Genomic DNA, 20,153 nt, shown 5'->3' with positions numbered 1-20,153 from the left:
AGTCAAGTGCAAATGCTCTGCTTGTTATTGTTTCTCACAAGACGTTTGATTAATAACCGGCCAGAAAAACCACCGGGACCGCGATGCAAGAGAAGTACCAATGTATACTACAATATGCTCCAAAAGCAACAGGATAGCTATGCCCGCACCACCGGAACCAGATGCCTACTTCTCAACCCCTTCCCTGACGGCCTCATCGTACAGCTCCAGCGTCAAGGCGGCCAGGAAGCCCGGTATGCAGTTTTTCTCCGTGACCCAGTACTTGCGCGTGTCGGAGATCTTGAGGGCAAAGGCGCTCCGGGGCCCGCCGCCGACCTTCATGGACCCGCGCTCGCCGTCAAAGACGATGGAGCGCTCGTGCTCGTCCGTCTCGCTCGGGTAGTAGACGCTCTCGAGGCGCATCTTGTTGCTGGGGATGAAGGTGACGTGCCACCCGAGCAGCTGGAAGACGGCCTCCTTGAACTCGGCCGACTTGTCCGTCCAGACCTCCTTGAGGCGCTGGCACTTTTTCCGTGCCGATGCCGTCTCGTCCCGCGCGGCCTGCAGGTCCCGCTGCAGGGCGATGAGCGTCGACACCGGCACCACGGGGAACTTGCTCGCATCGCCGTCGTGCACGAGGAGACGGAGCTCCGCGTTCTCGTTGCGCAGCTCGTTGATGGTGGCCTGCTTGGCGGCTTGGTAGTCGTCGGTCGGGTTGGAGCGCATCTGCAGGATGCGCACATTGCTGGACTGCTTGGCAGCCGCAAGCTGCTCCTGCGCGACAGAGAGCTCCTTCTGGAGGACTTTGTGCTTTGTTTCGAGCGATGTGAAGTCGTCCTGAAGTTTGCGGTTCTTACGCGCAAGCTGGCCCAGTTGTTCGTGGTGCTGGTGGGACCCGGCGGTGTCATCGGTGGGAAATGGCCTCTTCACGCCTGCCGCCGCCCCTTGACTGCTGCCGGATGATTCGGCCGATCGAAGCTCGGATTCAAGACTGTTCACTTCGGCCTTGTACTTATCAACCAGGGACTCGAGCTCCTGGATCCGTTTGCCTTTCGACTCGTCGTAAGCTTCGGGCTGGAGCGTCATGTCCTCGTTGTCGTACGACTTGAGCTGCGCCCGCAGGAACTCGACCTCCTTCTCGGCCAGGACGCGTTGGCGATCAAATCTTTGGCGTGCCTTGTCCGATGTGGCATTGACTGGATTCGATTTAAGATGCTCAAGCTGGGTGGCCAGGCTGGCTTTCTCATCCTCGAGATCTTTGATGAGGGCGTCTCTCTCCGCGACCTGCGGCTGTATCGAGCCGAGTTTCTCCAGGAGCGACGCCGAGTTGAAGCGTTCCTGCACCAGCGCTCGAGCCATTGCCTCAGGCGAGTCGAACTCAGCCTGGCCCTCATGATCTAGATACGCAGCCCAGGCCAGACGCTCAGCCTCCAAACGTTCTCTCTGTCTCCGCTCCTCGCCAAGCTCGGCCCTCATCTCCTCAGCCGCGTCTAGCTTTCTCAAAAGGGAGGCCTTTTCCTCCTCTACGATCTCCACGGCCTTGTGGTTCTGTCGGAGGCGCTTGAGCTCGGCCAGTTGCTTTTCGTTTGTCGCCTCGAGGTGGCGGATGTGCTGGACCTGCTCAGACAGTTCTCTCCGTATGATCGCCATGGTGTCTGCATCGCCGGTATGAGCCTTGAGCCGTAAGACCTCAGTCTCCAGCTGCTCGATAGAACCATCCTTGCCCGCCAGCTGCTCTTGAGAACTTCGCAGGGCATCTTCCCTTGCTTGGGCATCCTGCTCCAATTTCGCGATTTGGTTACTCGCTGTCTGGATCTGGGTTTGTAAATCTGCGACCTTTCTCTCTTGTAACCGGGACTCTTCATCTCTGGCAGCATGGAGATCCTCAATCTGCTCCCTCAGAAGCCTGGCCTCTTCCTCAGCCGCCTTTGCGCGCTTCTCCGTCTCCGCCTGCTGGCCATGCTGGGATTCGCGGATCTCCTGCAGTTCTTGTTGTAGACGTTCGACATGCCTCAGAGCGGCGTGCGCTTCAGTCTCTGCCGCTTGCTTCTTCTTGAACTCGGCATCGGCCAGTGCCCTTGCCTTTCGAAGCTCATTCTCCTGTCGGACGCGGGTGATCTCCTGGTCGGCTTCGGCGGTGGTGATGGTGTAGCGAAGGGTGCCGAGGTCAGCTTTCAGCTGTTCTATCTGGCGCCTCTGGGCCTCATACTCGTCTGCATCCGCAGGCGCGACGTTTTCCTTAGAAGATTCGTGCGAGGCGGCGCGTGGAAATGTGGGGGAGGTGGGTGACTGTCGCGGCTGGGACATGGACCTGGAGCGCGATTGCGACTGGGGGTGCTCTTTGCCTTGTTGAGCGACGAGGTTGTAGGACGGCTGGTTGCTACTGCCGCGTATAGCATTCAGCTGAGATTGGACAAAGGGAGAGTCAGCATGATCGACGGCGCTGGTAGCGTAGGACACAACATGACGGGAGCGGGACTAATTACCCTGGATTCTCGAAGGGAGGTATGTGGCCTGGGCAGGCTGGAGGTGGACAGTCGAAAACTGTTGCTGTTGCTCGACCCAGACCCTCGCCGTGATCCAGGGCCAGATGGAGCGTGGTCACTGCCAGGACCCTGTGGAGTGCGAGGTATCATGGCCGCATGTGGTCACCGTCCAGAGGAAGAAACGGAATCAAGGGAGTCCTATGCAACCAGTCTGTATGTTTGTTGACGTGCGCAACCAATGTCCAGGCGCTAGGGACTTGCTCGCGCTCCAGTTGGCTGGGCACTGGGCTGGCTGGGCTGGCTGGGCTGGAGAGCAGGCACAGGGGTACCTAGTAAGTGACCTGCCTAGCTGCAGCCTAGGTACTTAAGTAGCGACCTACCCTAGGGTCTAAGTAGGTAGGACGTACAATGTAGGTCAATAGGTGCGTGGGGCCCAGAGCTCCAAACCTACTGTGAGCACTCACTATCGTGGTGCCCCAGTCCAAGGCGTCCTCTGGTGCATTCCATTGAGGCTGGCTTCTGATCCCAGCATCTGCGTTAACAGCAGCATGCTGTCTGCTCTCAAGCTCTCAAACTTCTACAAGGGAGTGAAGAGATGTGCTGGCCAGTCTCTGGCCTCCCTGATCAAGTGGTATTGAGTCAGTCCTGCTCATCCGAAAGGACTCTGTTCCCTGCAGTTGATGTGACAGCCTTTCAAATACTTGGGCCGGCTCAATGAAGTATGTCCAACCCGGATTGCAAGACAGAAGAATCACCTGCTGAGTTCACAACTACTTGACTACGTACTGAGGTACTTGGCTTCCATTCCAAGTTGTGCCTCTGACCTCTGGTCTCTGTTAGATCTCGTCCTGACCCACTGGTCCCTGGGAGGCCTTGTTGATGGGGTGCAGGTCTCGGCAAGCCTGCGCAGATGTAAACCAATTCCTGTTCCACATGGCTTATTATCAGTCTGTCAGTTCATTCGGGCTGTTTTGTCCCCCTCAACTCTATTAGGTCTGGACAGGTCTCCATGAGGAGATTGGGATGTCGCCTCTGCTGAGGGCCCGCCTTAGAACATCCGGCAGACCCACGCAGTGACGCAGTGACGAGGATCGGGGGTACTGCCCTTAACTCCAGCCGTGCTACCGAAAGCTTATAGCTCACCCCGGCAAGTTCTAGAAGGGAAATCTGTAAGCTTCCCTCCAGACGCTCAATTTCATCCCACCCGAGGCATGGAAAGATCCTCGAGGTGACCTCTGGCGGCATTGGCTGCTACACAACCTTCCCTTCTCAACACCTTGTGCTCCTTGGGCCGGCACACACCCATTTCTCTCGTTCACTCCCCCCCTGGCAATCCCCAAAAGGCGGCAGCAATGGCGACGCTGCGACTTCTGGTAAGCTCTATGAGCATCCGGGCCGTCCGCCATCAGGCGTCATAGCCCTCCTGCGCCCATGGTGGTTGCAATTGAGCGCAAGCTGACCGTTGCTGCTCTTCTGTAGATGCGCAGCACATCGGCGCGCCCGGTGCTCCCTCCGACAGCCCAACAGCACCCCTACCGCCGACTCCAAGCCATTTCTGCCGCCCACCGTTCCTTTACTGCGAGCAGCTACTTCGGAGAGCGCCAGAACCAGAACAAGAACAAGAGCGAGGGCGAGGGCGAGGGCGAGGGCGAGTCCAAGTCTCTCTTGGATGCCATAGAGGACGGCAGTAATGATGGCGTCAGGACCAATGTCCACAGGTCCAGCGGCGCCACCTCTTCTGCCAAATCGCCGTTCAATGACTTGGAGGAGGACTGGGAGGCCAACCCCAACTGGAATATCAAGAACTTCAAGGAGCTTCCCCACAAGAACTTCGGCGTCAACCAGCACATCGTCATCAACGCAGAGTTCAAGGAGGCCTTGCGCCAGATCCCCTGGCAGTTCCGCGCGCCTGTCCGCTACTGCTTCGCGTACGGCTCCGGCGTCTTCCCACAGAGCAAGCCTGACGGCCGTGTTGCCTCGCCCGAGGAAATTGCGCGCGTGCATCCCAAGGCGCCGCCTGCTGTACAGAAGGCCCAGGATGGCACCCCCAAGATGATCGATTTCATCTTCGGCGTGACCTTCACCCAGCACTGGCATAGCCTGAACATCAACCAGCACCGGGACCACTACAGCGGGCTGGCCAGCCTGGGCTCTGGTGCCGTGTCGTACGTGCAGGACAAGATGGGCGCCGGCGTGTACTTCAACACGCACGTCGTGGTCAACGGCATCCTCATCAAGTACGGCGTGGTCAACATCGATGCCCTGTGTCATGATCTGACCGAGTGGGATACGCTGTACCTGGCCGGCCGGCTGCACAAGCCCGTCAAGATCCTCCGAGACGACGCGCGGGTGCGCCTCGCCAACCAGATCAACCTCCTCTCCGCGCTGCGCACCGCACTCCTGCTGCTCCCGGATCGCTTCACGGAGCTGGAGTTGTACAACACCATCGCGGGCATCAGCTACCTCGGAGACCCACGTATGACCCTACCTACGGAAAACCCGCAGAAAGTCAGCAACATCGTCGGCAACAACTTGCCGAACTTCCGGCGCCTTTACACCCCCCTGATCGAGAACCTGTCCAACGTGGAGTTTGACGACCAGCGCTGCACCGAGCCCCACTGGGAGTGGGACGAGGATGCGAACCTGAAGCTGCAGCAGGACATGGACCCAATCAAGCGCGGCAACATGGTCCGCAGGCTTCCCAAGGCGTTCCGCTCGCGGCTTTACTTCCAGTACCAGAAGAAGTTTGCGATCCCTCAGCTCGAATTCGACGAGATGATGGCGGCTGACGCGTCGTCGTCAACCAAGAAGCGGCTGGGCGGTGGCTTGGGCGGCACCTCGGGCGGCGGTTTCGAGACGAGGATCGCGCAGGATGACCCCGCGGAGCTTAGGACAAACGTCCGGCGCGTCATCAAGCAGACGATCGGGTGGCCCAGCACCACTCAGAGCTTGAAAGGCCTGCTGACTGGCGGCGTGAGGAAGAGCTTTGGGTACGTGTGGGAGAAGATCGAGAAGTACCGCGCGGGTCAGAAGGCGGCGACATCATCGGCGACCAAGGATGCGGGAGACAAGAACAACGCCGACAAGGCGCAGGCGACCACCTCGGAGCCCAAGGCTGCCAATGTGGATAAGAAAGAGTGATTGAGTCGCGAAAACCCAATCCACACGCGAGCTTGGCAACCACCAAGAAGTCCAGGACATACGGGAAAGAGTTGCAGCTCGGTCTCGACGGTCTTCTGAGCCCCACCAAATCTGACGCTCGCAAGCTGGTATGGCAGCCTTGTGGCCGTTTCTCCCAGGCAGCTCCTATCTTTGTTAGGAGCACGGTGCCAATACCAACGTGAATTAAGCATCCATCCAATACCTGCCATGTTCGGAGGCATTCTCAGCCTCCTCAGAGCGAGCGCTGGATCACGAGCACAAATGAGTCCAGGCACTTACCTAATCACGCCCAAGTAGCGTTTTGTTTTGTGCCGCGGAGGGTGGCTGTTGCCGTAGCGGAATGGCCTTTGGCATGATAGCGAGGGCATGTGTATATTTTGTACGAATGGATGGGATTGGGTAACAGCCTGCAGGTTGGTTCAAGAGGGACAGCAGTCTGTGGCTCTCTAGTCGGGCTGAAGTCTTAGAGAGCTGTGCTGCAATAGCAAGTGCGCAGGCGCTGTTGCGCGCTGCGACACCCGCGAGACCAGCCCATGGTCACGGACAACCCTCTCAATGAGGGTAAAGAAAAATGTGCTCAACAATCGCTAGCTAGCGGCTAGCTACCAGAAAGAGAAAAAAAATGACATTCATACACGTTTTCGCCGTCTCTTTAGTGGCATGGCCAAGACTTCACGGTCAACATAAGCAGAGGTAAACCAGCCTCGAAGTTGGGATTGAGTAACTGCAGGGTAACTGAACGCTTCGCTAAAAAATACATCAGACAATCTTGGGGCCTGTCACGGCACTCCCAACAAGCATAAAGAAAATATGGAGCATCAATTGCATCTCGCCGCGAGTTCCACAAGCCACGGCGACAACATCATTCCTCATCCAGGTTGCGATCTTGGTCCAGACTGTTGCAGGCGGCGCAGGGCGGTGGTGGTCGGATGGGAAGCAATGATCACTGTGTGCAGGGCATTCACAGCGTCAGTGCTGCCCCAATCTCTCTCAGAATCATCTGTTGTGACGGGGTGCTCTCGCTGGCCGGGGGTGCAAAAACGCTGGCCTGACTGGAGCCGGTGGGGCCGTCTTCGCCAGGAAAAGGCCAGTTGTACTCGCTCTTGTCAGAAGAGGAGGAGAAGCTGCTGCCCGAGGACTGCTTGGCGCGGTGGCCAAAATAATAGGAGGACTTGCTTGCCCTGCGGCGAGGGTTGCGGTTTGAGCTGGCCTGGTTCATGTTGGACGCATCGTGCTTGGAGCCCGGGTTGGAGCTGGTGTTGAGCTTAGACTCGCTGCTGTAGGCGGTGTTGTTGTTTTTCATGTCGTAAAAGGAATCCATTTTGGGTGGGGTCTGAAGACTGAGAGTTTTTCCTACTGGCAGATAGAGACAGTAGGCGATGGAAGTATCTAGGCGCGAAGGATGTTTGTTGAGAGCTGGCGGCGGTGTGAGCTGCTTGACAGTTCCAAGGTTGTGGTGATGATGCAGTGATGCTTGGTGGGTTAGCTACTACGCGGTCTCGACCGCTACCTTTATATCTTGAGGGGCTCACTTGAGGCCCCGATATATCATCCCGACATGACTTCATGTCCACCCGACTGCATGTTCGAATGGGAAGCAGGTCCGGACACCACGTCGTACGGTTGGTTCCCCTGCCCTGGTCTGGACACATCATGGCCTCCTCTTCTCCGCGTTAGGGGACAGCAGGGTATGCGCGCGGCAACTCGAATGACATTGGCGAGAGCGCCTCAGTCGGTATCCACATCCCTTGGGCCTGGCGGGACGACACTGCCGGCTCGTTTCTGGGAGCGGTTCTGCCCCCGACTCAAAGACGTTATCCCAGGGGTGCTGCCTTGTTCCTCCTGGCCTCCAGCCAAGCATCCGGGCAAGGAGGAATTGCCTCGAGCCCAGCGTGGCGACAAGCGAGTCGTATTGGGAGCTGGTTGATGGTCATTGTGGGGTTTGCACCGGAAGTCGAGAGGGTAAGGTCAGGCACAACTTGGCCACGATCAGGGTCCTCGGCTCACCAGCCTGGGGAGGGCAAGCTTCATTGGCCTAGAATGACGCAGCGTTGTTTCCGAGCCAAATAGCAGGGGTCTTGATTCCTCTAACAACCAGACCCTGCAGCCCGCCGAGCTCAAACGTCGTCAGCGGCTCAAAACAGAACATGTACCTATCCAACGTCGGCCCAATGGCAGACGGCCATCTGACGACCTCTCAGTCAACATAGCCTCGTTGAACCCCGTTCATTGGCACCGCCCCTTTCTTGTTTCGACTCAGCGCTCTCTGCTCGGTTCCCGGGGTTCTCAGCTAGCCCTGGTGAGGTCTGGCTCCCTTGCTGTGGGGTGCCCATTGTCCAGTCCACCCCCCCCCCCCCGAGAGTCGTGGTCGGACAAGGCAACAAGTGTTTGCCTGCCTGTCTACGCTCCAACATCATTGGCAAGCTTACAACGATGCTCTCGAGCCCTGTGGGGCGAGGAGGCTCGGCAAGTGGCGGGATCGTTCCAAGGTGCACAACGACCTTGCCCAGGCCTTGGTCGATAGCTCCACATGTGCTTCGTCGTCATCTCTTGTGAGCCTCGATTCTGGGTATGCGGCCAATGTGTTTGGGCCCAATCTCGGGTCCCACGAGACAAGTCGCCGAGCAGCGAACGGCGGCAAAGCATTACGAAACTTGGTGCTGGCCGCTGCTCATGGCTGTTCTCTGAGACTAGCAGTCGCCAACGCATTCACCATCGAATGGGCCTGCCGCCGCTATCCCGGGACATCATCTCCTCTTAAGCGAGACATTGGTTTCACGCCCTACTCGGCATCCCCGCTTGTTCTGCTCCATTCAAGCATTGAAGGTTTGTGCTCGAGAGGAACATGTCGGGTTGATGGACATCGATGTGGGCTGTCTGCAGAACACGATGCCCTGCGAGACTGCAGGTAATGGGCTCTCAAACGGCACTGTCACTAAATACGGCTTGCAGATCATTGCATGAGGGCCCAGAGTACCCCGGGATCGGCAAAAAAATGGCAGGAGTACAAGCCCGAGCAGCGGGACCCCATAGGCGGGAACCTGCATCGGATTGAGGTTGCTCGTGCGGCGGGCAAGTGCCTCGCAGACTGGCAGCCGCTGAAGGAGTCGCTGATAGGGACAACATCGCGTCGCACCCAAGGGCCATTTTCTCCGGCGGAACAGGCCAGCCATCCGGTGATAGCCAACGCTCCTCGACACAGACAGTAGAGTCATCGGATGCAAGCCACGATCGAAAAGGTTTCTGGCCGCAGAGCTCATCTGCACGGGATCGAGGGCTGTCCGCCGCGATCCCGCCGACACACCCATGATTGGCGATCGGAAAGAGGGATACTGATGGTGCAACGAGACATTGTAAACCCCCGGGGGCTAGCCTCCAAGGCCAGGCCAAGGCGGGCCTGTTTCGAGAAACTGTGCATCGTTGGAGCCGTTCTGTGGACATGCTGAGATGATGTCCTCAAACGGCCAATGGCAATCCCAACGTACTAGACGGGCCTTTCTGTGCTCGGGCACAACGGTCATCCTTACCCACATTTGGGCCAGTATGGAAGGAGCTCTGGAGAGCTCGCACCTGTAGCTTGACGGCCGGGCGAGGACGAAGCCGATCATACCCTCGGCCACAAAGCTCTGAGCCGGCGGCGGCGCCATCGCTGGCTCCTGGTCGAGGAAGATGTCCAAGTCTCGGCGCCTTCCGAATACGTAGGCGCTGTGTAAGGACGACAGGGGACGCCAATCCTGGAAGTAGCTACTTAGGTACCATTATCAGGTGATGCATCCCGTCGCGGTTGTGGCCCCGACGCGTTGCTTACATGTCTAGCCTGGCCAAGCACGCATCTACTCGTCGCAGTTGTTAGTGTCAGATCAAAGCCCGGGCTTGTGGATCCTAGAAAGGTGTCCCCTTGATCTCGACGGACCGTTTCGGGCTTTGAGCTGGCAACATGCCGTCGGCCTGTCTCGCGATGCTCAGTGAGCACCACCACGCCCACGTGCACGTGCACAACTTGGTGTTGGTGAACCTGGGTGGTTGCCAATGGGACGCACACGTCCAGGCGGTGAGGGCCGGGCAGGCCTCATGTGGAAAGGCAGAGGAAACAGTAAGGAGGACGAGAGGGTGCTCGCGGCGTCTGCAGGTGTGGTTTGCTTCCGTCTCCTTTCTTTGGTTGATTCGTGGCGGTAGTGTACGGTTCCTGCCTCGCCAGAATCTGCCCTTGCTCCTGCACTTGCTGGTTGCTGGTTGAGTCAAATCAATGTCGTGTCTCCCACCTTCTGCCTCCTCGCATGCCCGTAGTCTCTGTCCCAGTTCGTACCTTCCTCCCAGGGTGTTGTCCAAAGGCCGTCATAACACCAGATAGCCCGCAGAAAGGGCCATCCATACTCCTGAGGCCGTCTAGCCAACCTCTTCTTCACCCCCAAAAAGACTTCTCTCCTCTTCCAACCCGGTCCTCTCCAGCACGCACCAGTCAGCGCCCTGCCATCTCCTCTACTATCTGATCCCTCTTGTCTTGTGGACGGCACCAAGACGATCTCAACTCGATTTCTCCAGCCACTGGCATCCTGTCAGCATCAGTCGCTGTGCCGGGACCGCCCCATCCCATCCTTCGCGTCTGAGCCACCAGCGCAACGATTCAGTTCATACCTCTTCCGGCCAGCCACCCCGTCACAATGCCTCCTCGTCCTTGGCAGAGAGTCTCTGGCCCTGGCCCCGAGTCTAATGGAGAGGCCCTGATCTCTCAGCCTCTTGGTCGGCGTTTCCCAGCCCCCGTCAAAGCTCACATTGCAGCCGCCACCAGCGAGTTTGTCGGGACTTTTCTCTTCCTTCTGGTGAGACTTTCTTGCCTTGCTGGTCTGGCTTGCCTGATCCACGCTGGGCGTCGAGTTGACTTTGTCTAGTTCGCGCTGGGTGCCACCCATGCTGTCAACACCTCCCCTTCGGCCCTGGGCGGAGTAGTGGATATCGCCAGACTGCTCTACATCTCCCTGGCTTTTGGTATCTCACTGGCTGTCAACGTCTGGTAAGCCACCCCGCACAATCTCGGCCCCGGCCCGGGGCAGCATCCTCTGTCTTCAACGGAAGGATAGTCCGCCGCATGCTGTGATCGAACATTTGAACGGCCGCCCATCGATCGAACACATGGAGTGTGTCCAGTCGTCAAAGATGGGGGCTGGGACTGACCTCCTCCTTCAGGGCATTCTTTCGCATCGAGGGTGGCATGTTCAACCCTGCCGTTGCCATTGCCATGTTCGCCACCGGTGGTCTCGGTCTTCTCCGTCTGGCCTTGGTCATTGTCGCCCAGCTTCTTGGTAGTATTGCTGCCTCCGCTCTGGTCGTTGGTCTTCTACCTGGCGACGGTATCGCTGCTACGACTGGTCTCGCTGACGACACCTCTATCGTCCGGGGCCTTTTCCTCGAGGCATTCTTGACCGCAGGGCTGGTCTTTGTCGTTTTCATGCTTGCAATTGAAAAGCATCGATCGACTGCTGTCGCTCCTGTCGGTATTGGACTGGCTCTGTTCAATTGTGAACTGATGTGCGTAAACCGTGCCTTTGTTCCTCAACTTACCGCTGATGTGAACCACAGGGGCGTCCGGTATACCGGTGGCAGCCTGAATCCCGCGCGGTCGTTCGGTCCCGAGGTTGTAACGAGGGGGGGGTTTCCCGGCTACCACTGGGTCTACTGTCAGTATCACTTTTCACCTTTTACGGATCCCCGTCTTTCATGTTTTGGAATGTTCTAGAATACAACACTTTAGGACCCGTAGCAGGACTAACTTCACCACTAGGGGTCGGCCCGATCCTTGGCGCGTTGCTCGCGGCTGCATTCTATAAATTTGTCAAGGCGATGGAGTTCGATCAAATAACCCCGAACATCGACGAGCCTGCCCCCAAGAAATCAGGCCCACCAGCCGAGAGCAATGGGGCCCACGAGGTCCAAGGCGAAGCAGCTTAGCCGCCGGGGTTGGGGTGTCATGCTCCCAGGTGAAGCCCTGCGTGACAGAGAGCGTTGTTGAATGTTCTTCCTGCAGCCTCACGGTATTCTGATAGGATTTAAAACTGCGTCACAACGTCTAGTGACTGCATGACAGGGAATGGACGGTGCCCAGGTGGTTTCTGTACTGTGTTTGAGGTTGGCATCTACTTATCGGACGGACAGAAGGTTGCAACATTTTTACCATCGTTGTTTTTCTCTATTGCTTTCTAGCTGCAATACCTAGCTTCAGGACGGTTTTAACACATGACGCTGCTACTGACAAGGCAAATTCCTTGCTCAGTACAAATTGCTTACTTTCTCCACTTCGTTGGGCTGTTCAGTGCCATCAACACCCACACTCAGTGACCTGTTTTGGTCAAACTCCTCTATTGTACCCTCGGCTTTTGCCCTTAAAACCTCCCAAGCTACGGCGCCCAGCGGAAATCTCACCGGGACTGGCTTGCCCTGCGCTACCATCTCATAGATGGCGTTAGCCATAGCGTCAGGCCGCGACCAAGACTTGCGGGCTTCAGGATTGTCCACATAGGCTGCTAGCATTCGCGCAGGACTATCTTCAGCATCGTAGGCTGGATGCTTGGCCAGAGTAGCCATCTGCAGCATGCGAATTCAGTCAGCAGAGCACCGACGCCGAGGTTTTGTATGGAATAGTGACGGGGCCACGCCCGTGACAAACTCATGTGTTAACACAAGAGCCTGGCAAGTCCTTGGGTTACAAGCCAGGAATTGGATGTTTACATGTCGAAGAGGCTGCGGCTGGCAATATCCAGAAGCCAAGTACTTACACTAGATGTTGCGTAATTTGTGTCAATGCCACCCGGCTCCGCTATTGTGAAGTGGACTATCGCTGTTGTTAGTGATTGCTATATGCGTCATACACTCATCACTACCTAGGTAGACAGTATGGAAAAGGAAATGGCCTTACTGTTCCACTCTGGCCTGACCTCTCTCCTAACACTCTCGGTAAATCCCTCGACGGCAAACTTCGCACCGTGGTAGTCTACAGCTCTAAGAGTCAGCGGTCAAGGAATTCGAAGAGTAGCTTAATGCCAATAAAGCATTGCGAGGAGAAGGCCGCAATATAGATATAGCCAGTCTTCGAGCATGTAGCCCTTGAAGTCTTTATTGTATAGGATGAGGACCCATGGATGAGATATGTTTGTTCTTGAAGGGGTAAGGATTGTATCGAGAAGCTGCTTACAGGCGTTACCGGGGAAGGCCATGTAGCCGCCCATAGAAGTGATCTGTATTACCATACCACCTTGCTTACCAGTCCTGGAATTGTTCTCGCGCATGATACGCATCGCGTGAAGAGTCATCATGGCTGTCCCCCAAAAGTCTGTTTCAACCACGCCACGTGCTTTGGAGTGCTCTTCATCTGAGGAGTTGGGTACCATTGGCGAATAGGGCAGAGATGATTCGGTGTCACCCATCAATCCGTGACCGGCGTTGTTTACTGGCAGCCTCGTTAGGGGAGGGTCATTTCAGAAAATATCAATGCTGAGAATAAAAAGGAAGCGGCAGGGATGGAGAAACGTGGCTCTTTGAGACTAACTTAAGACATCTATCCGTCCGAAGCCTGGGTGCTTGAGGACTGTGTCAAGAGCCGAAGTGATAGATGCGGGCGAGGTCACATCCAGCGGGACAACCAGCACACGGGAATGTGAAGGGAGGGCGTCTTCGAGCCGGGATGGGTTGCGAGCAGTGGCCACGAGGCGGTGCGTCGGGTGGGAGGCAATGAGCTGGGCCAGGGACAGGCCGAGACCGGAAGAACAGCCGGTAATGAGCCAGACCGCGTCAGATGGGAGGGCATAGCCTTTCAAGTTGTTGTCGCTTGGGGGCGCCATACTAGAAAGTGACGGTGCAATCATTGTTGACATGGATAGGGACTCGGAAGAATCAACTGGAGGCGCTCGGGCTAGGTATAGCTGCTGGGTCCTTTGAGGTTGTGTCTGTTCGTGGTCAATCATTGTCTACAGATGTCTTTTGCTCTTATATATATATTTATATACATAAATATCCAACAGGTCACCAGAGTGAATGACGCCGGCGAAATGCAGCTCCTACGGGCCATGATACGAACGCCGCTGTACGGAGTACTCCGTAAAGTGCGATGCGGCCGTATCGAGCCGTGGAGTGCGGAGTGGGTTCCGCTTAGATGGAGCTCTAACAGGATGACGCTGAGGTCAAGCTGGCCTAGGATAGCGTCCTATTCGGGGACCAACGTCTCACCAGAGAACGGCCGGCGGCCGCTGCGGGCGGGATCCAAGCTAGCGGCCTGGCCATCAGTAATCTCCGTGCGACTGCACACTGGCGGCCCGGAGTTTAGTGACCATTCGCTGCCCAACCGTGCACATGTGCACTACAAGTGAATAAGCAACCGCTTGGCTCGGCCGCACAGCATTGGACCGCCGCATCGGGGAGGGCCGAAAGAGTGCAGAGATGCTTCGAAACATTGAAATACTAGTGATTCGAAAATCCCAGTAATAGGTATTGCAGGTTTCCAAGGTCTACGGGATTTGCTGGTCCTTCAATGTTTTCAAGCGCAGTGCAGTTGAGAGGACCGGTGGTTCAATTGTCTCTTGAGCTGTCAGAACTGTCGCAGATATTTGTGAATCGACAGGCCGTGGACGTCAGACTGACTCAGGTCTGGAAGACTATGTAGTGGCCATGCGGGGCTTTGTTGCCGACTTGGCTTGCTCAGTGCAGGCCTGGGAGTCCACGGTGCGAGTCTTGCAGAAGGGCTCACGTCGCTTTTGACCTCCTTGATTGGTAATGTTCTATTTGTGTGTTCCCGATCCGACACAGTACGGAACTGGGTAGGAGGTGCTATTACAAAGTCTGATAGGTCCTTTCACCCACTGCATATTCGTGTATTCCTGCGTCGAATGCGTCGTGGTCTGCCATGGCTCAAAGCTGGGCGAGTCGACGCAGCCAGAAATGTAGTTCCCAGTGACTCGGCGGACGTACGGATTACTGATGACAAGTCCATACTGGCCCTGGGGAACTTGAAAAGTGAACTTCTGTTCATCACTTGTTGTCCAGGTCCAAGTCCCTTTCCCCGGCATGTCGACGCCCAGCAACTTCTCGAGGAAGGATCGCGAGATCGCGTTATTCCCCTAAATCTGTTGTTAGCCCACTATCTGCTAGACAAGAAAATTATTTCACAATATCGGAGCAGAGCTTCGGTTCACGTACGTAGGCACTGTTGGCCACGGAGTATCCTTTGGTCACAGCCACGGAAGCCTCGGTCGAGCCGATGTTGCCAATGACGGGTGACATTGCAACATCCCAGTCGTTAAAATTCGTATCCTTTCGTAGGCCCCGTATCAGTCATGAGTCAATGGTATCAAAAAGAGTATAGGAATTCAGACTGGATAATCATGGCTGAATACATCAGACGGAATGATACGCCAGGCAGCCTTCAAAGTTGTCTGGCCAGCTGCCAGCCAGAGGTGCAGCAAGTTTTGATGAGATGTCCACTTACCGACAGCACCTGGTATTCTATAGTCTCGTCACACCGTCTTTGGTTTGTATGCGTCTCTCTTCGAGGCGAGACATGGGCAAGGTCGGCCTTTCGGCGATGCAACGTCTCGCGTGCCTCCTGAAGCTCATATTCGTAATCCTTCATCACCACGATTGAGCCATCCCTATCAGCAACAATAACATCATCGTACTGTAGCACCTTGGCTGTGGGCTTGGTGTGGCCGAGACTAAACAGGGCCACAATGGCCACGTATCTTTGAGCCAGCATATCGTGGCGTGAGGACCCTCAATCTATTGGAGGCGGATCGGTAAATACTGTGTTCGTTTCGTAGTAGGGGATACGCGGCGTGAAGTTGCATGTTTTCACGGTGCTGATATTGTGGCAGTCGGTATGGCAGTGCCCGCGTGCGTTCGACTGTTCCATGCGAAAGCCATCTGGACAACTTCCAAGTACTGCTCAATTAAAGAGCGGCCGAGGTCAGTTATGAAAGAGCGGACTGAGAGGATGCTCTCAAAGACCGAAGAGTCCGGCTCAGTACGTAATAATGGGTAATATTGGCAGCCCATGGAATAATTAAACCGAACCTCTCTGGAATGGAGTCTACACAGAGGTAAGGGCGCTTCCATACCCGACTTCCGAGGTCACCAGGGCGCCGCCTCATTCATCACGAGCATGCACCGGGCTGAGGTATCTGCCATGAACGGGTCCAAATCCATAGTCCGACATCCGACGGGCCACAAACGCGCAGAAACGAGATTCAGGGGAGTAGGAGCGGAACAAACGTTGTCCAACCGCCCCAATTTTGCGCCCGCGCCTGCAATGGGACTTGTACTGTGTACTAAAGTGAACTGCAAGGTGGAGCTCTAACGGAATACCCAGTCCGGTAGAGCCCATCCTTCGTTGTGAGAAATTCACCACGAGGAGAATAGGTCTTCATAGTAGCTTAATCGTCAGCCCTGCACACCTCATGGACTCATGTCCAAGATTGAGCTCGACACAAGCTTAACACTTTATTCTTAATAAAGTTGACGGTGTGATTTATCTGCGCCGATCGATTCGGATTAGGCTTCCTTCGAGCTCTCGGATCCTCTAAGGTGGGTGAGGACAGCCTTGACAAGAGTCATGATGCTGGTCGGGTCGTTCGATTTACCCTGCCCTCCACGTGCGGACATTCCGTATAAGGAAGTCCCTTTGTGCAACATTACCTAATTTGCATTTCTTGTCTCTTGGGATTATGTACCCCAAGGATATCAGGTCCACCTGGCGGGAATGGGATATACTCACCACGGACCCCGAGGGTAGCGTAGAAATACCGAGCATGACCGCCAGAACCGTGCTCAATGAGCATTAGAACAACCCACCTCATCAATTTATACTCCAGGAGGTTGCCCCACATTGTAGGCATACATCATGTCCCAAAAGGTTAAGCAGAACGCAACGCTATTGCTCCACCTGAAACGAAGACCGATACAGAACAACAGAGCCTTACTAATATAAACAAGAGCTTAACTAGGTAGGTATAGAGTAGCTGAAATATTCGAGTTGTGGAATTCCTACATCTCTTAAAAGCTAGAGTTCATGCTGAAATTTTAAGAATAGTTAAAATAAACCTATTCTTATTAAATAAATATTAATTAATACTTTTAATTTACATATTTATTTTAAAAATATTAAAGATATAATAAATTTATATAAAATACTAATTATTACTTTATATAAGATTTTTCCTTATATTTTATTAATATAAATATATATAATATTACGTTATTAATTAATTAAAATCTTTTATTTTAAGTTTAAAATAATATCTCTCTTTTATTAATTTAATTATTATTTTATTATTATAAGTTTATTAGAATTAACTTATTTTTCTTAATATTTATAGTAAAAGTAGTTATATTTTCTTATTCTTTAATAGAGTGTGAGTTATAATAGGGCCTTTATTACTATTAGGGTAGAAGTACCCTTTTAACCTTATTATAAATAAAACCTTATACTCCTTATATTAAGTATTATAAACTACTGTATGAAGGCACTATCTATGTTCTTAGATAAATACGGAATAGAAGTGAAACCACTTAGTGTTATAAAATCTAATTCTAAGCTTGAAATTTATGCCCTTATGATGCAGACTTACTCTGAAGTATATGTTGTAGCAATGTGTCCTAGACCCTGTAGTTTACGCCAAGTCCAACCCGAGCAATCACGCCGCTCAAAGTCCACTGAGGCCCCCAACATCCTAGAGATCATTGATGCCTATTGTGCTTGTACGAAGACTCGTCATGTTTGTATTTTCTGTTTTGACTACTAGTGTGGTGAGTTTGGGCTTTGGTTAACCTGAATGAGACCAGACCAGTTGGTGGATTTTGATTTATGACTGCTTTTATGATATCACGGGTGCAATGTTCTCTTGTTACAGTGGATTTGGTGCTATACTCATGCAAAACTTGTCGGAGAGATGTAGCACGGTTACCTAGGTAATGATAGGAACAGCTTTTGCATACATCGGGGTATTTGCGATAGTATTTGACAGTATCTCAATTACATCATGGACACCCGTTTCGACGAATTTTGAATTGAACCAAAGGTATTCAAAGCACTCTCTAGGCCTGCTGTGTAACCCAATTTGGGTTCAACAACCGGTATATCATGACAAATTCGTGCATCGACAGCATTCTCGCCTTGCGATCTTTGATCACAAGGTTTTTGGCGATGCCCTCTGCCTGTGGGTCGGCAATCGTGAGGCAAGCCTCCAGGGCTTCTTTGACCTCAGCGACAGGGTTGACAGGAGGATCCTCATTCAACATCTCGTGGAAACACCTTCGAATGGCTTCTTGACATCGTTTCTGATGGTTTGTCGAGGCCATGGTCCCCCACAAGTGAAGGTAAAGCTGCCTTGACCGTGATTCTTGGAACCTGGGCGGCAAGCACCAGACTTCCCAGAATTGCTCCCAATTCCCTTGAACAACATATGCATTCATCAGCCGCATTATTGCATCTTCTCCCATGTATGGCAGGTCGGCCTGAAGCAAAAACTTTTCCAGGATCCTTTGGAGCTCGCTGCCTGGTTTGCCCTGGGCCTCAGTCCGAGCTAGCGACTCAATGAGCGACACGATAATGTCCGTCGTCATGATTGGCTCGCCGCGCTCGTACATAACATTCAACACGTCGAGGGCGAGCTTTGACTGGTCTGACAATGACACCATGCTTCCAGCAGGCTCCAAATACACGGTTTGAAGCATCTCAAAATAGTGGCCGCGGTGGCATATGATGCCCAGAAGCTCCATCTCATTTACAAGCTCTCGCAAATGAGGCAGGTCAAATCGTCGCACCCCTAATTGGCGACCAGCCACACATAACCACAGTCGAAATTGCCAGCTATGTTCAGGGCGCAGGTGCTGGATCGCCTGCTTCCAGGCGCTTAGGTATGCTGAAGGTTGTCCGGCGTTGGAGTCCTCCAGTGCGTTGAGTGCGTCTTCGTAGTCGAGACTCGCAAATCGTGCCTGCAGTCGCTCCAACTCAGCCACCTTTGAAGCTATGAAAGCTGCAGGGCCTAAGGCAGAGTTAACACGGGTGGTTATTGAGTCGCTGGCTGGCGGGTCAGTTACCTGGTGAGACTGCCTCGGAGACGTTGAGAAAAAGCGGCGTTGGGATGGCGTTGCGAACACCTTGGGGGAGCCGCCTTCGGTGAACAGAGATAATTCGTTTGGATGGGCGTCAGCCTCGGTGTACTCCAAGTCGTCCGTGATGAGGTTGTCGTCACCCCTGCGAGCCAAAATACGGGACCAAAGCAGCTCGAGGTCCAGCTCCTTCCGCTTAGACTCGGTAAATGCCTGGAGCACGATGGTGGTCCCGGTCTGCTTGGTGCCGAAGCCGGTCGGTGTCTCGTACTCGACTGGCTTGTGTGAAGCAGAGGAAATCGTGCCTAGGTTGGTGCAGATCCAGCGCGTAGTGGCACCATCGTCTCGCCCCATGGGCGTGGCTGCGGTGCCGAGCAGCTTCGCCTTCCTTTGCTTGCGGCGCATTTTGATTTTGAATTCATTAGGACCCAGGATGCCGTCCGCGTGGGCTTGTATGCCCTTTCTTCGCAGCCACGACAATAGATGGCGACCAGAAACATGCAAGTGGCGCTCACTGCGGGCAGTGCCGAAGAGCATGATGAGATTGGGCCCAAGAGCTGCCGGAGGATCCAAGGTCCGCAGGTCCAGTAGCTTCAGATCATCCAAGCCCATGTCCTCGGCGGCGTATGTCACCAGGTCGTGCAGGATCAAGGGGACATTTCCGGGCACCTCTGGTAAGGATTGACTTTGTTGGACCAGGGAGGGGTGCCTGGGGGCCTCCTCTTGGAGATACCAAGGCTCTTCTTGATCGCCGGATCTCTGTGTCTGTGGCGTCCGACTGTCGGCCTCAATTTCACCTGCGGCCTTCTGAGAGGAGAATCGCGCTCGGGCGGTGAGAGACGCGCGGAGCGCTTGCTGATGTCGCAGGGCGGGCCAGGCGTGGGCAGGCGATGGAGCCCCAGCACTGACAGCAAGGCTGCAAAGTGAAGTAGAGTGGCCGAGTCTGGACGCCGTACATGCTGAGCAGCCTGCTGCCGATGCCCGTAGAATTGGTCGCAGGGACATCGCTGCCACGTGAACTACCTAGGTAGGTAAATACGGCAAGATCTTGGGCGGTATCAGAAAGAAAGAGGGACACAGGATTGAAGGCGGCTTCTCGTCCTTAGCTGCTGGACTTTCGAGCCTGTTCTGTTGCTAGTTGCTAGTTGCTAGTTGCTAGTTGCTCTGCTCTCTCGACGCTGGAGGAGCAGTTTGCCTCCTCGGCTCGCCAGGCACAGCCAATCATCTGGTAGCCGCATTAAGAGCGATAAGAAAGCTTATCGCCAATCCGCGTCCGCCGCGCCATGACCAGTGACAAAAACTTTCTTCTCCATCTCTGCTGCACCAGTGACCTATTACCCTGTGTACTTCACTTTGCCTTTTTCCTCGCACCCACCTACACTTATTAGACCATCCCCATAGACTGCTTTTTAGACTGCAGCTTACCATCTATTT

The 20,153-nt window shown here is 54.5% G+C and overlaps 7 protein-coding genes across 7 annotated transcripts; 2 read left to right on the top strand and 5 right to left on the bottom strand.

Annotated features, from left to right (window-relative positions):
* Nucleotides 1-2: 2 nt before the first annotated feature.
* KVR01_002619 (uncharacterized protein) lies at nt 3-2,697 on the bottom strand. Its single transcript, XM_044789108.1, has 2 exons — nt 2,466-2,697; nt 3-2,382 (listed from the first exon to the last, which is right to left on the bottom strand). Exons 1-2 carry the CDS (start codon nt 2,613-2,615, stop codon nt 166-168), a joined length of 2,367 nt encoding a protein of 788 aa, XP_044647634.1. The 5' UTR covers nt 2,616-2,697; the 3' UTR covers nt 3-165.
* Nucleotides 2,698-2,944: 247 nt separating this feature from the next.
* KVR01_002132 (uncharacterized protein) lies at nt 2,945-7,643 on the top strand. Its single transcript, XM_044787407.1, has 2 exons — nt 2,945-3,838; nt 3,945-7,643. Exons 1-2 carry the CDS (start codon nt 3,818-3,820, stop codon nt 5,604-5,606), a joined length of 1,683 nt encoding a protein of 560 aa, XP_044647147.1. The 5' UTR covers nt 2,945-3,817; the 3' UTR covers nt 5,607-7,643.
* On the bottom strand, nt 6,589-6,948 carry KVR01_002070 (uncharacterized protein; the record flags this gene model as incomplete). Its single annotated transcript, XM_044781931.1, has 1 exon — nt 6,589-6,948. The coding sequence occupies one exon, from the start codon at nt 6,946-6,948 to the stop codon at nt 6,589-6,591; it is 360 nt and encodes a 119-aa protein (XP_044647085.1).
* Nucleotides 7,644-10,288: 2,645 nt separating the features above from the next.
* Nucleotides 10,289-11,573, top strand: KVR01_002316 (uncharacterized protein; the record flags this gene model as incomplete). Its single annotated transcript, XM_044789604.1, has 5 exons — nt 10,289-10,447; nt 10,517-10,638; nt 10,812-11,153; nt 11,205-11,302; nt 11,407-11,573. The coding sequence occupies 5 exons, from the start codon at nt 10,289-10,291 to the stop codon at nt 11,571-11,573; spliced, it is 888 nt and encodes a 295-aa protein (XP_044647331.1).
* Nucleotides 11,574-11,891: 318 nt separating this feature from the next.
* Nucleotides 11,892-13,045, bottom strand: KVR01_002986 (uncharacterized protein; the record flags this gene model as incomplete). The annotated part of the gene is made up of 3 exons (XM_044793671.1): nt 11,892-12,181; nt 12,538-12,612; nt 12,814-13,045. The coding sequence occupies 3 exons, from the start codon at nt 13,043-13,045 to the stop codon at nt 11,892-11,894; spliced, it is 597 nt and encodes a 198-aa protein (XP_044648001.1).
* A 1,157-nt stretch (nt 13,046-14,202) lies between these two features.
* KVR01_002081 (uncharacterized protein) lies at nt 14,203-15,366 on the bottom strand (the record flags this gene model as incomplete). Its single annotated transcript, XM_044785667.1, has 2 exons — nt 14,203-14,250; nt 15,100-15,366. 2 exons carry the CDS (start codon nt 15,364-15,366, stop codon nt 14,203-14,205), a joined length of 315 nt encoding a protein of 104 aa, XP_044647096.1.
* Nucleotides 15,367-17,702: 2,336 nt separating this feature from the next.
* KVR01_002297 (uncharacterized protein) lies at nt 17,703-19,724 on the bottom strand (the record flags this gene model as incomplete). Its single annotated transcript, XM_044793276.1, has 1 exon — nt 17,703-19,724. One exon carries the CDS (start codon nt 19,722-19,724, stop codon nt 17,703-17,705), a length of 2,022 nt encoding a protein of 673 aa, XP_044647312.1.
* Between the last annotated feature and the right edge of the window lie 429 nt (nt 19,725-20,153).

Source organism: Diaporthe batatas (genome assembly GCF_019321695.1).
Source record: "Diaporthe batatas strain CRI 302-4 chromosome Unknown Contig00003, whole genome shotgun sequence".
Lineage (NCBI taxonomy): Eukaryota > Fungi > Ascomycota > Sordariomycetes > Diaporthales > Diaporthaceae > Diaporthe > Diaporthe batatas.
Note: the sequence above shows the minus strand (reverse complement) of the source record. Positions and strands in the feature narration are given on the sequence as shown.

Coding starts and splice junctions, on each gene's coding strand:
- KVR01_002619 (XM_044789108.1), bottom strand. CDS start 2,615: ATGATACCTCGCACTCCACAGGGTCCTGGCAGTGACCACGCTCCATCT. Junction 2,383..2,465: donor CCTCCCTTCGAGAATCCAGG/GTAATTAGTCCC, acceptor GTCCAATCTCAG/CTGAATGCTATACGCGGCAG.
- KVR01_002132 (XM_044787407.1), top strand. CDS start 3,818: ATGGCGACGCTGCGACTTCTG. Junction 3,839..3,944: donor TGGCGACGCTGCGACTTCTG/GTAAGCTCTATG, acceptor GCTCTTCTGTAG/ATGCGCAGCACATCGGCGCG.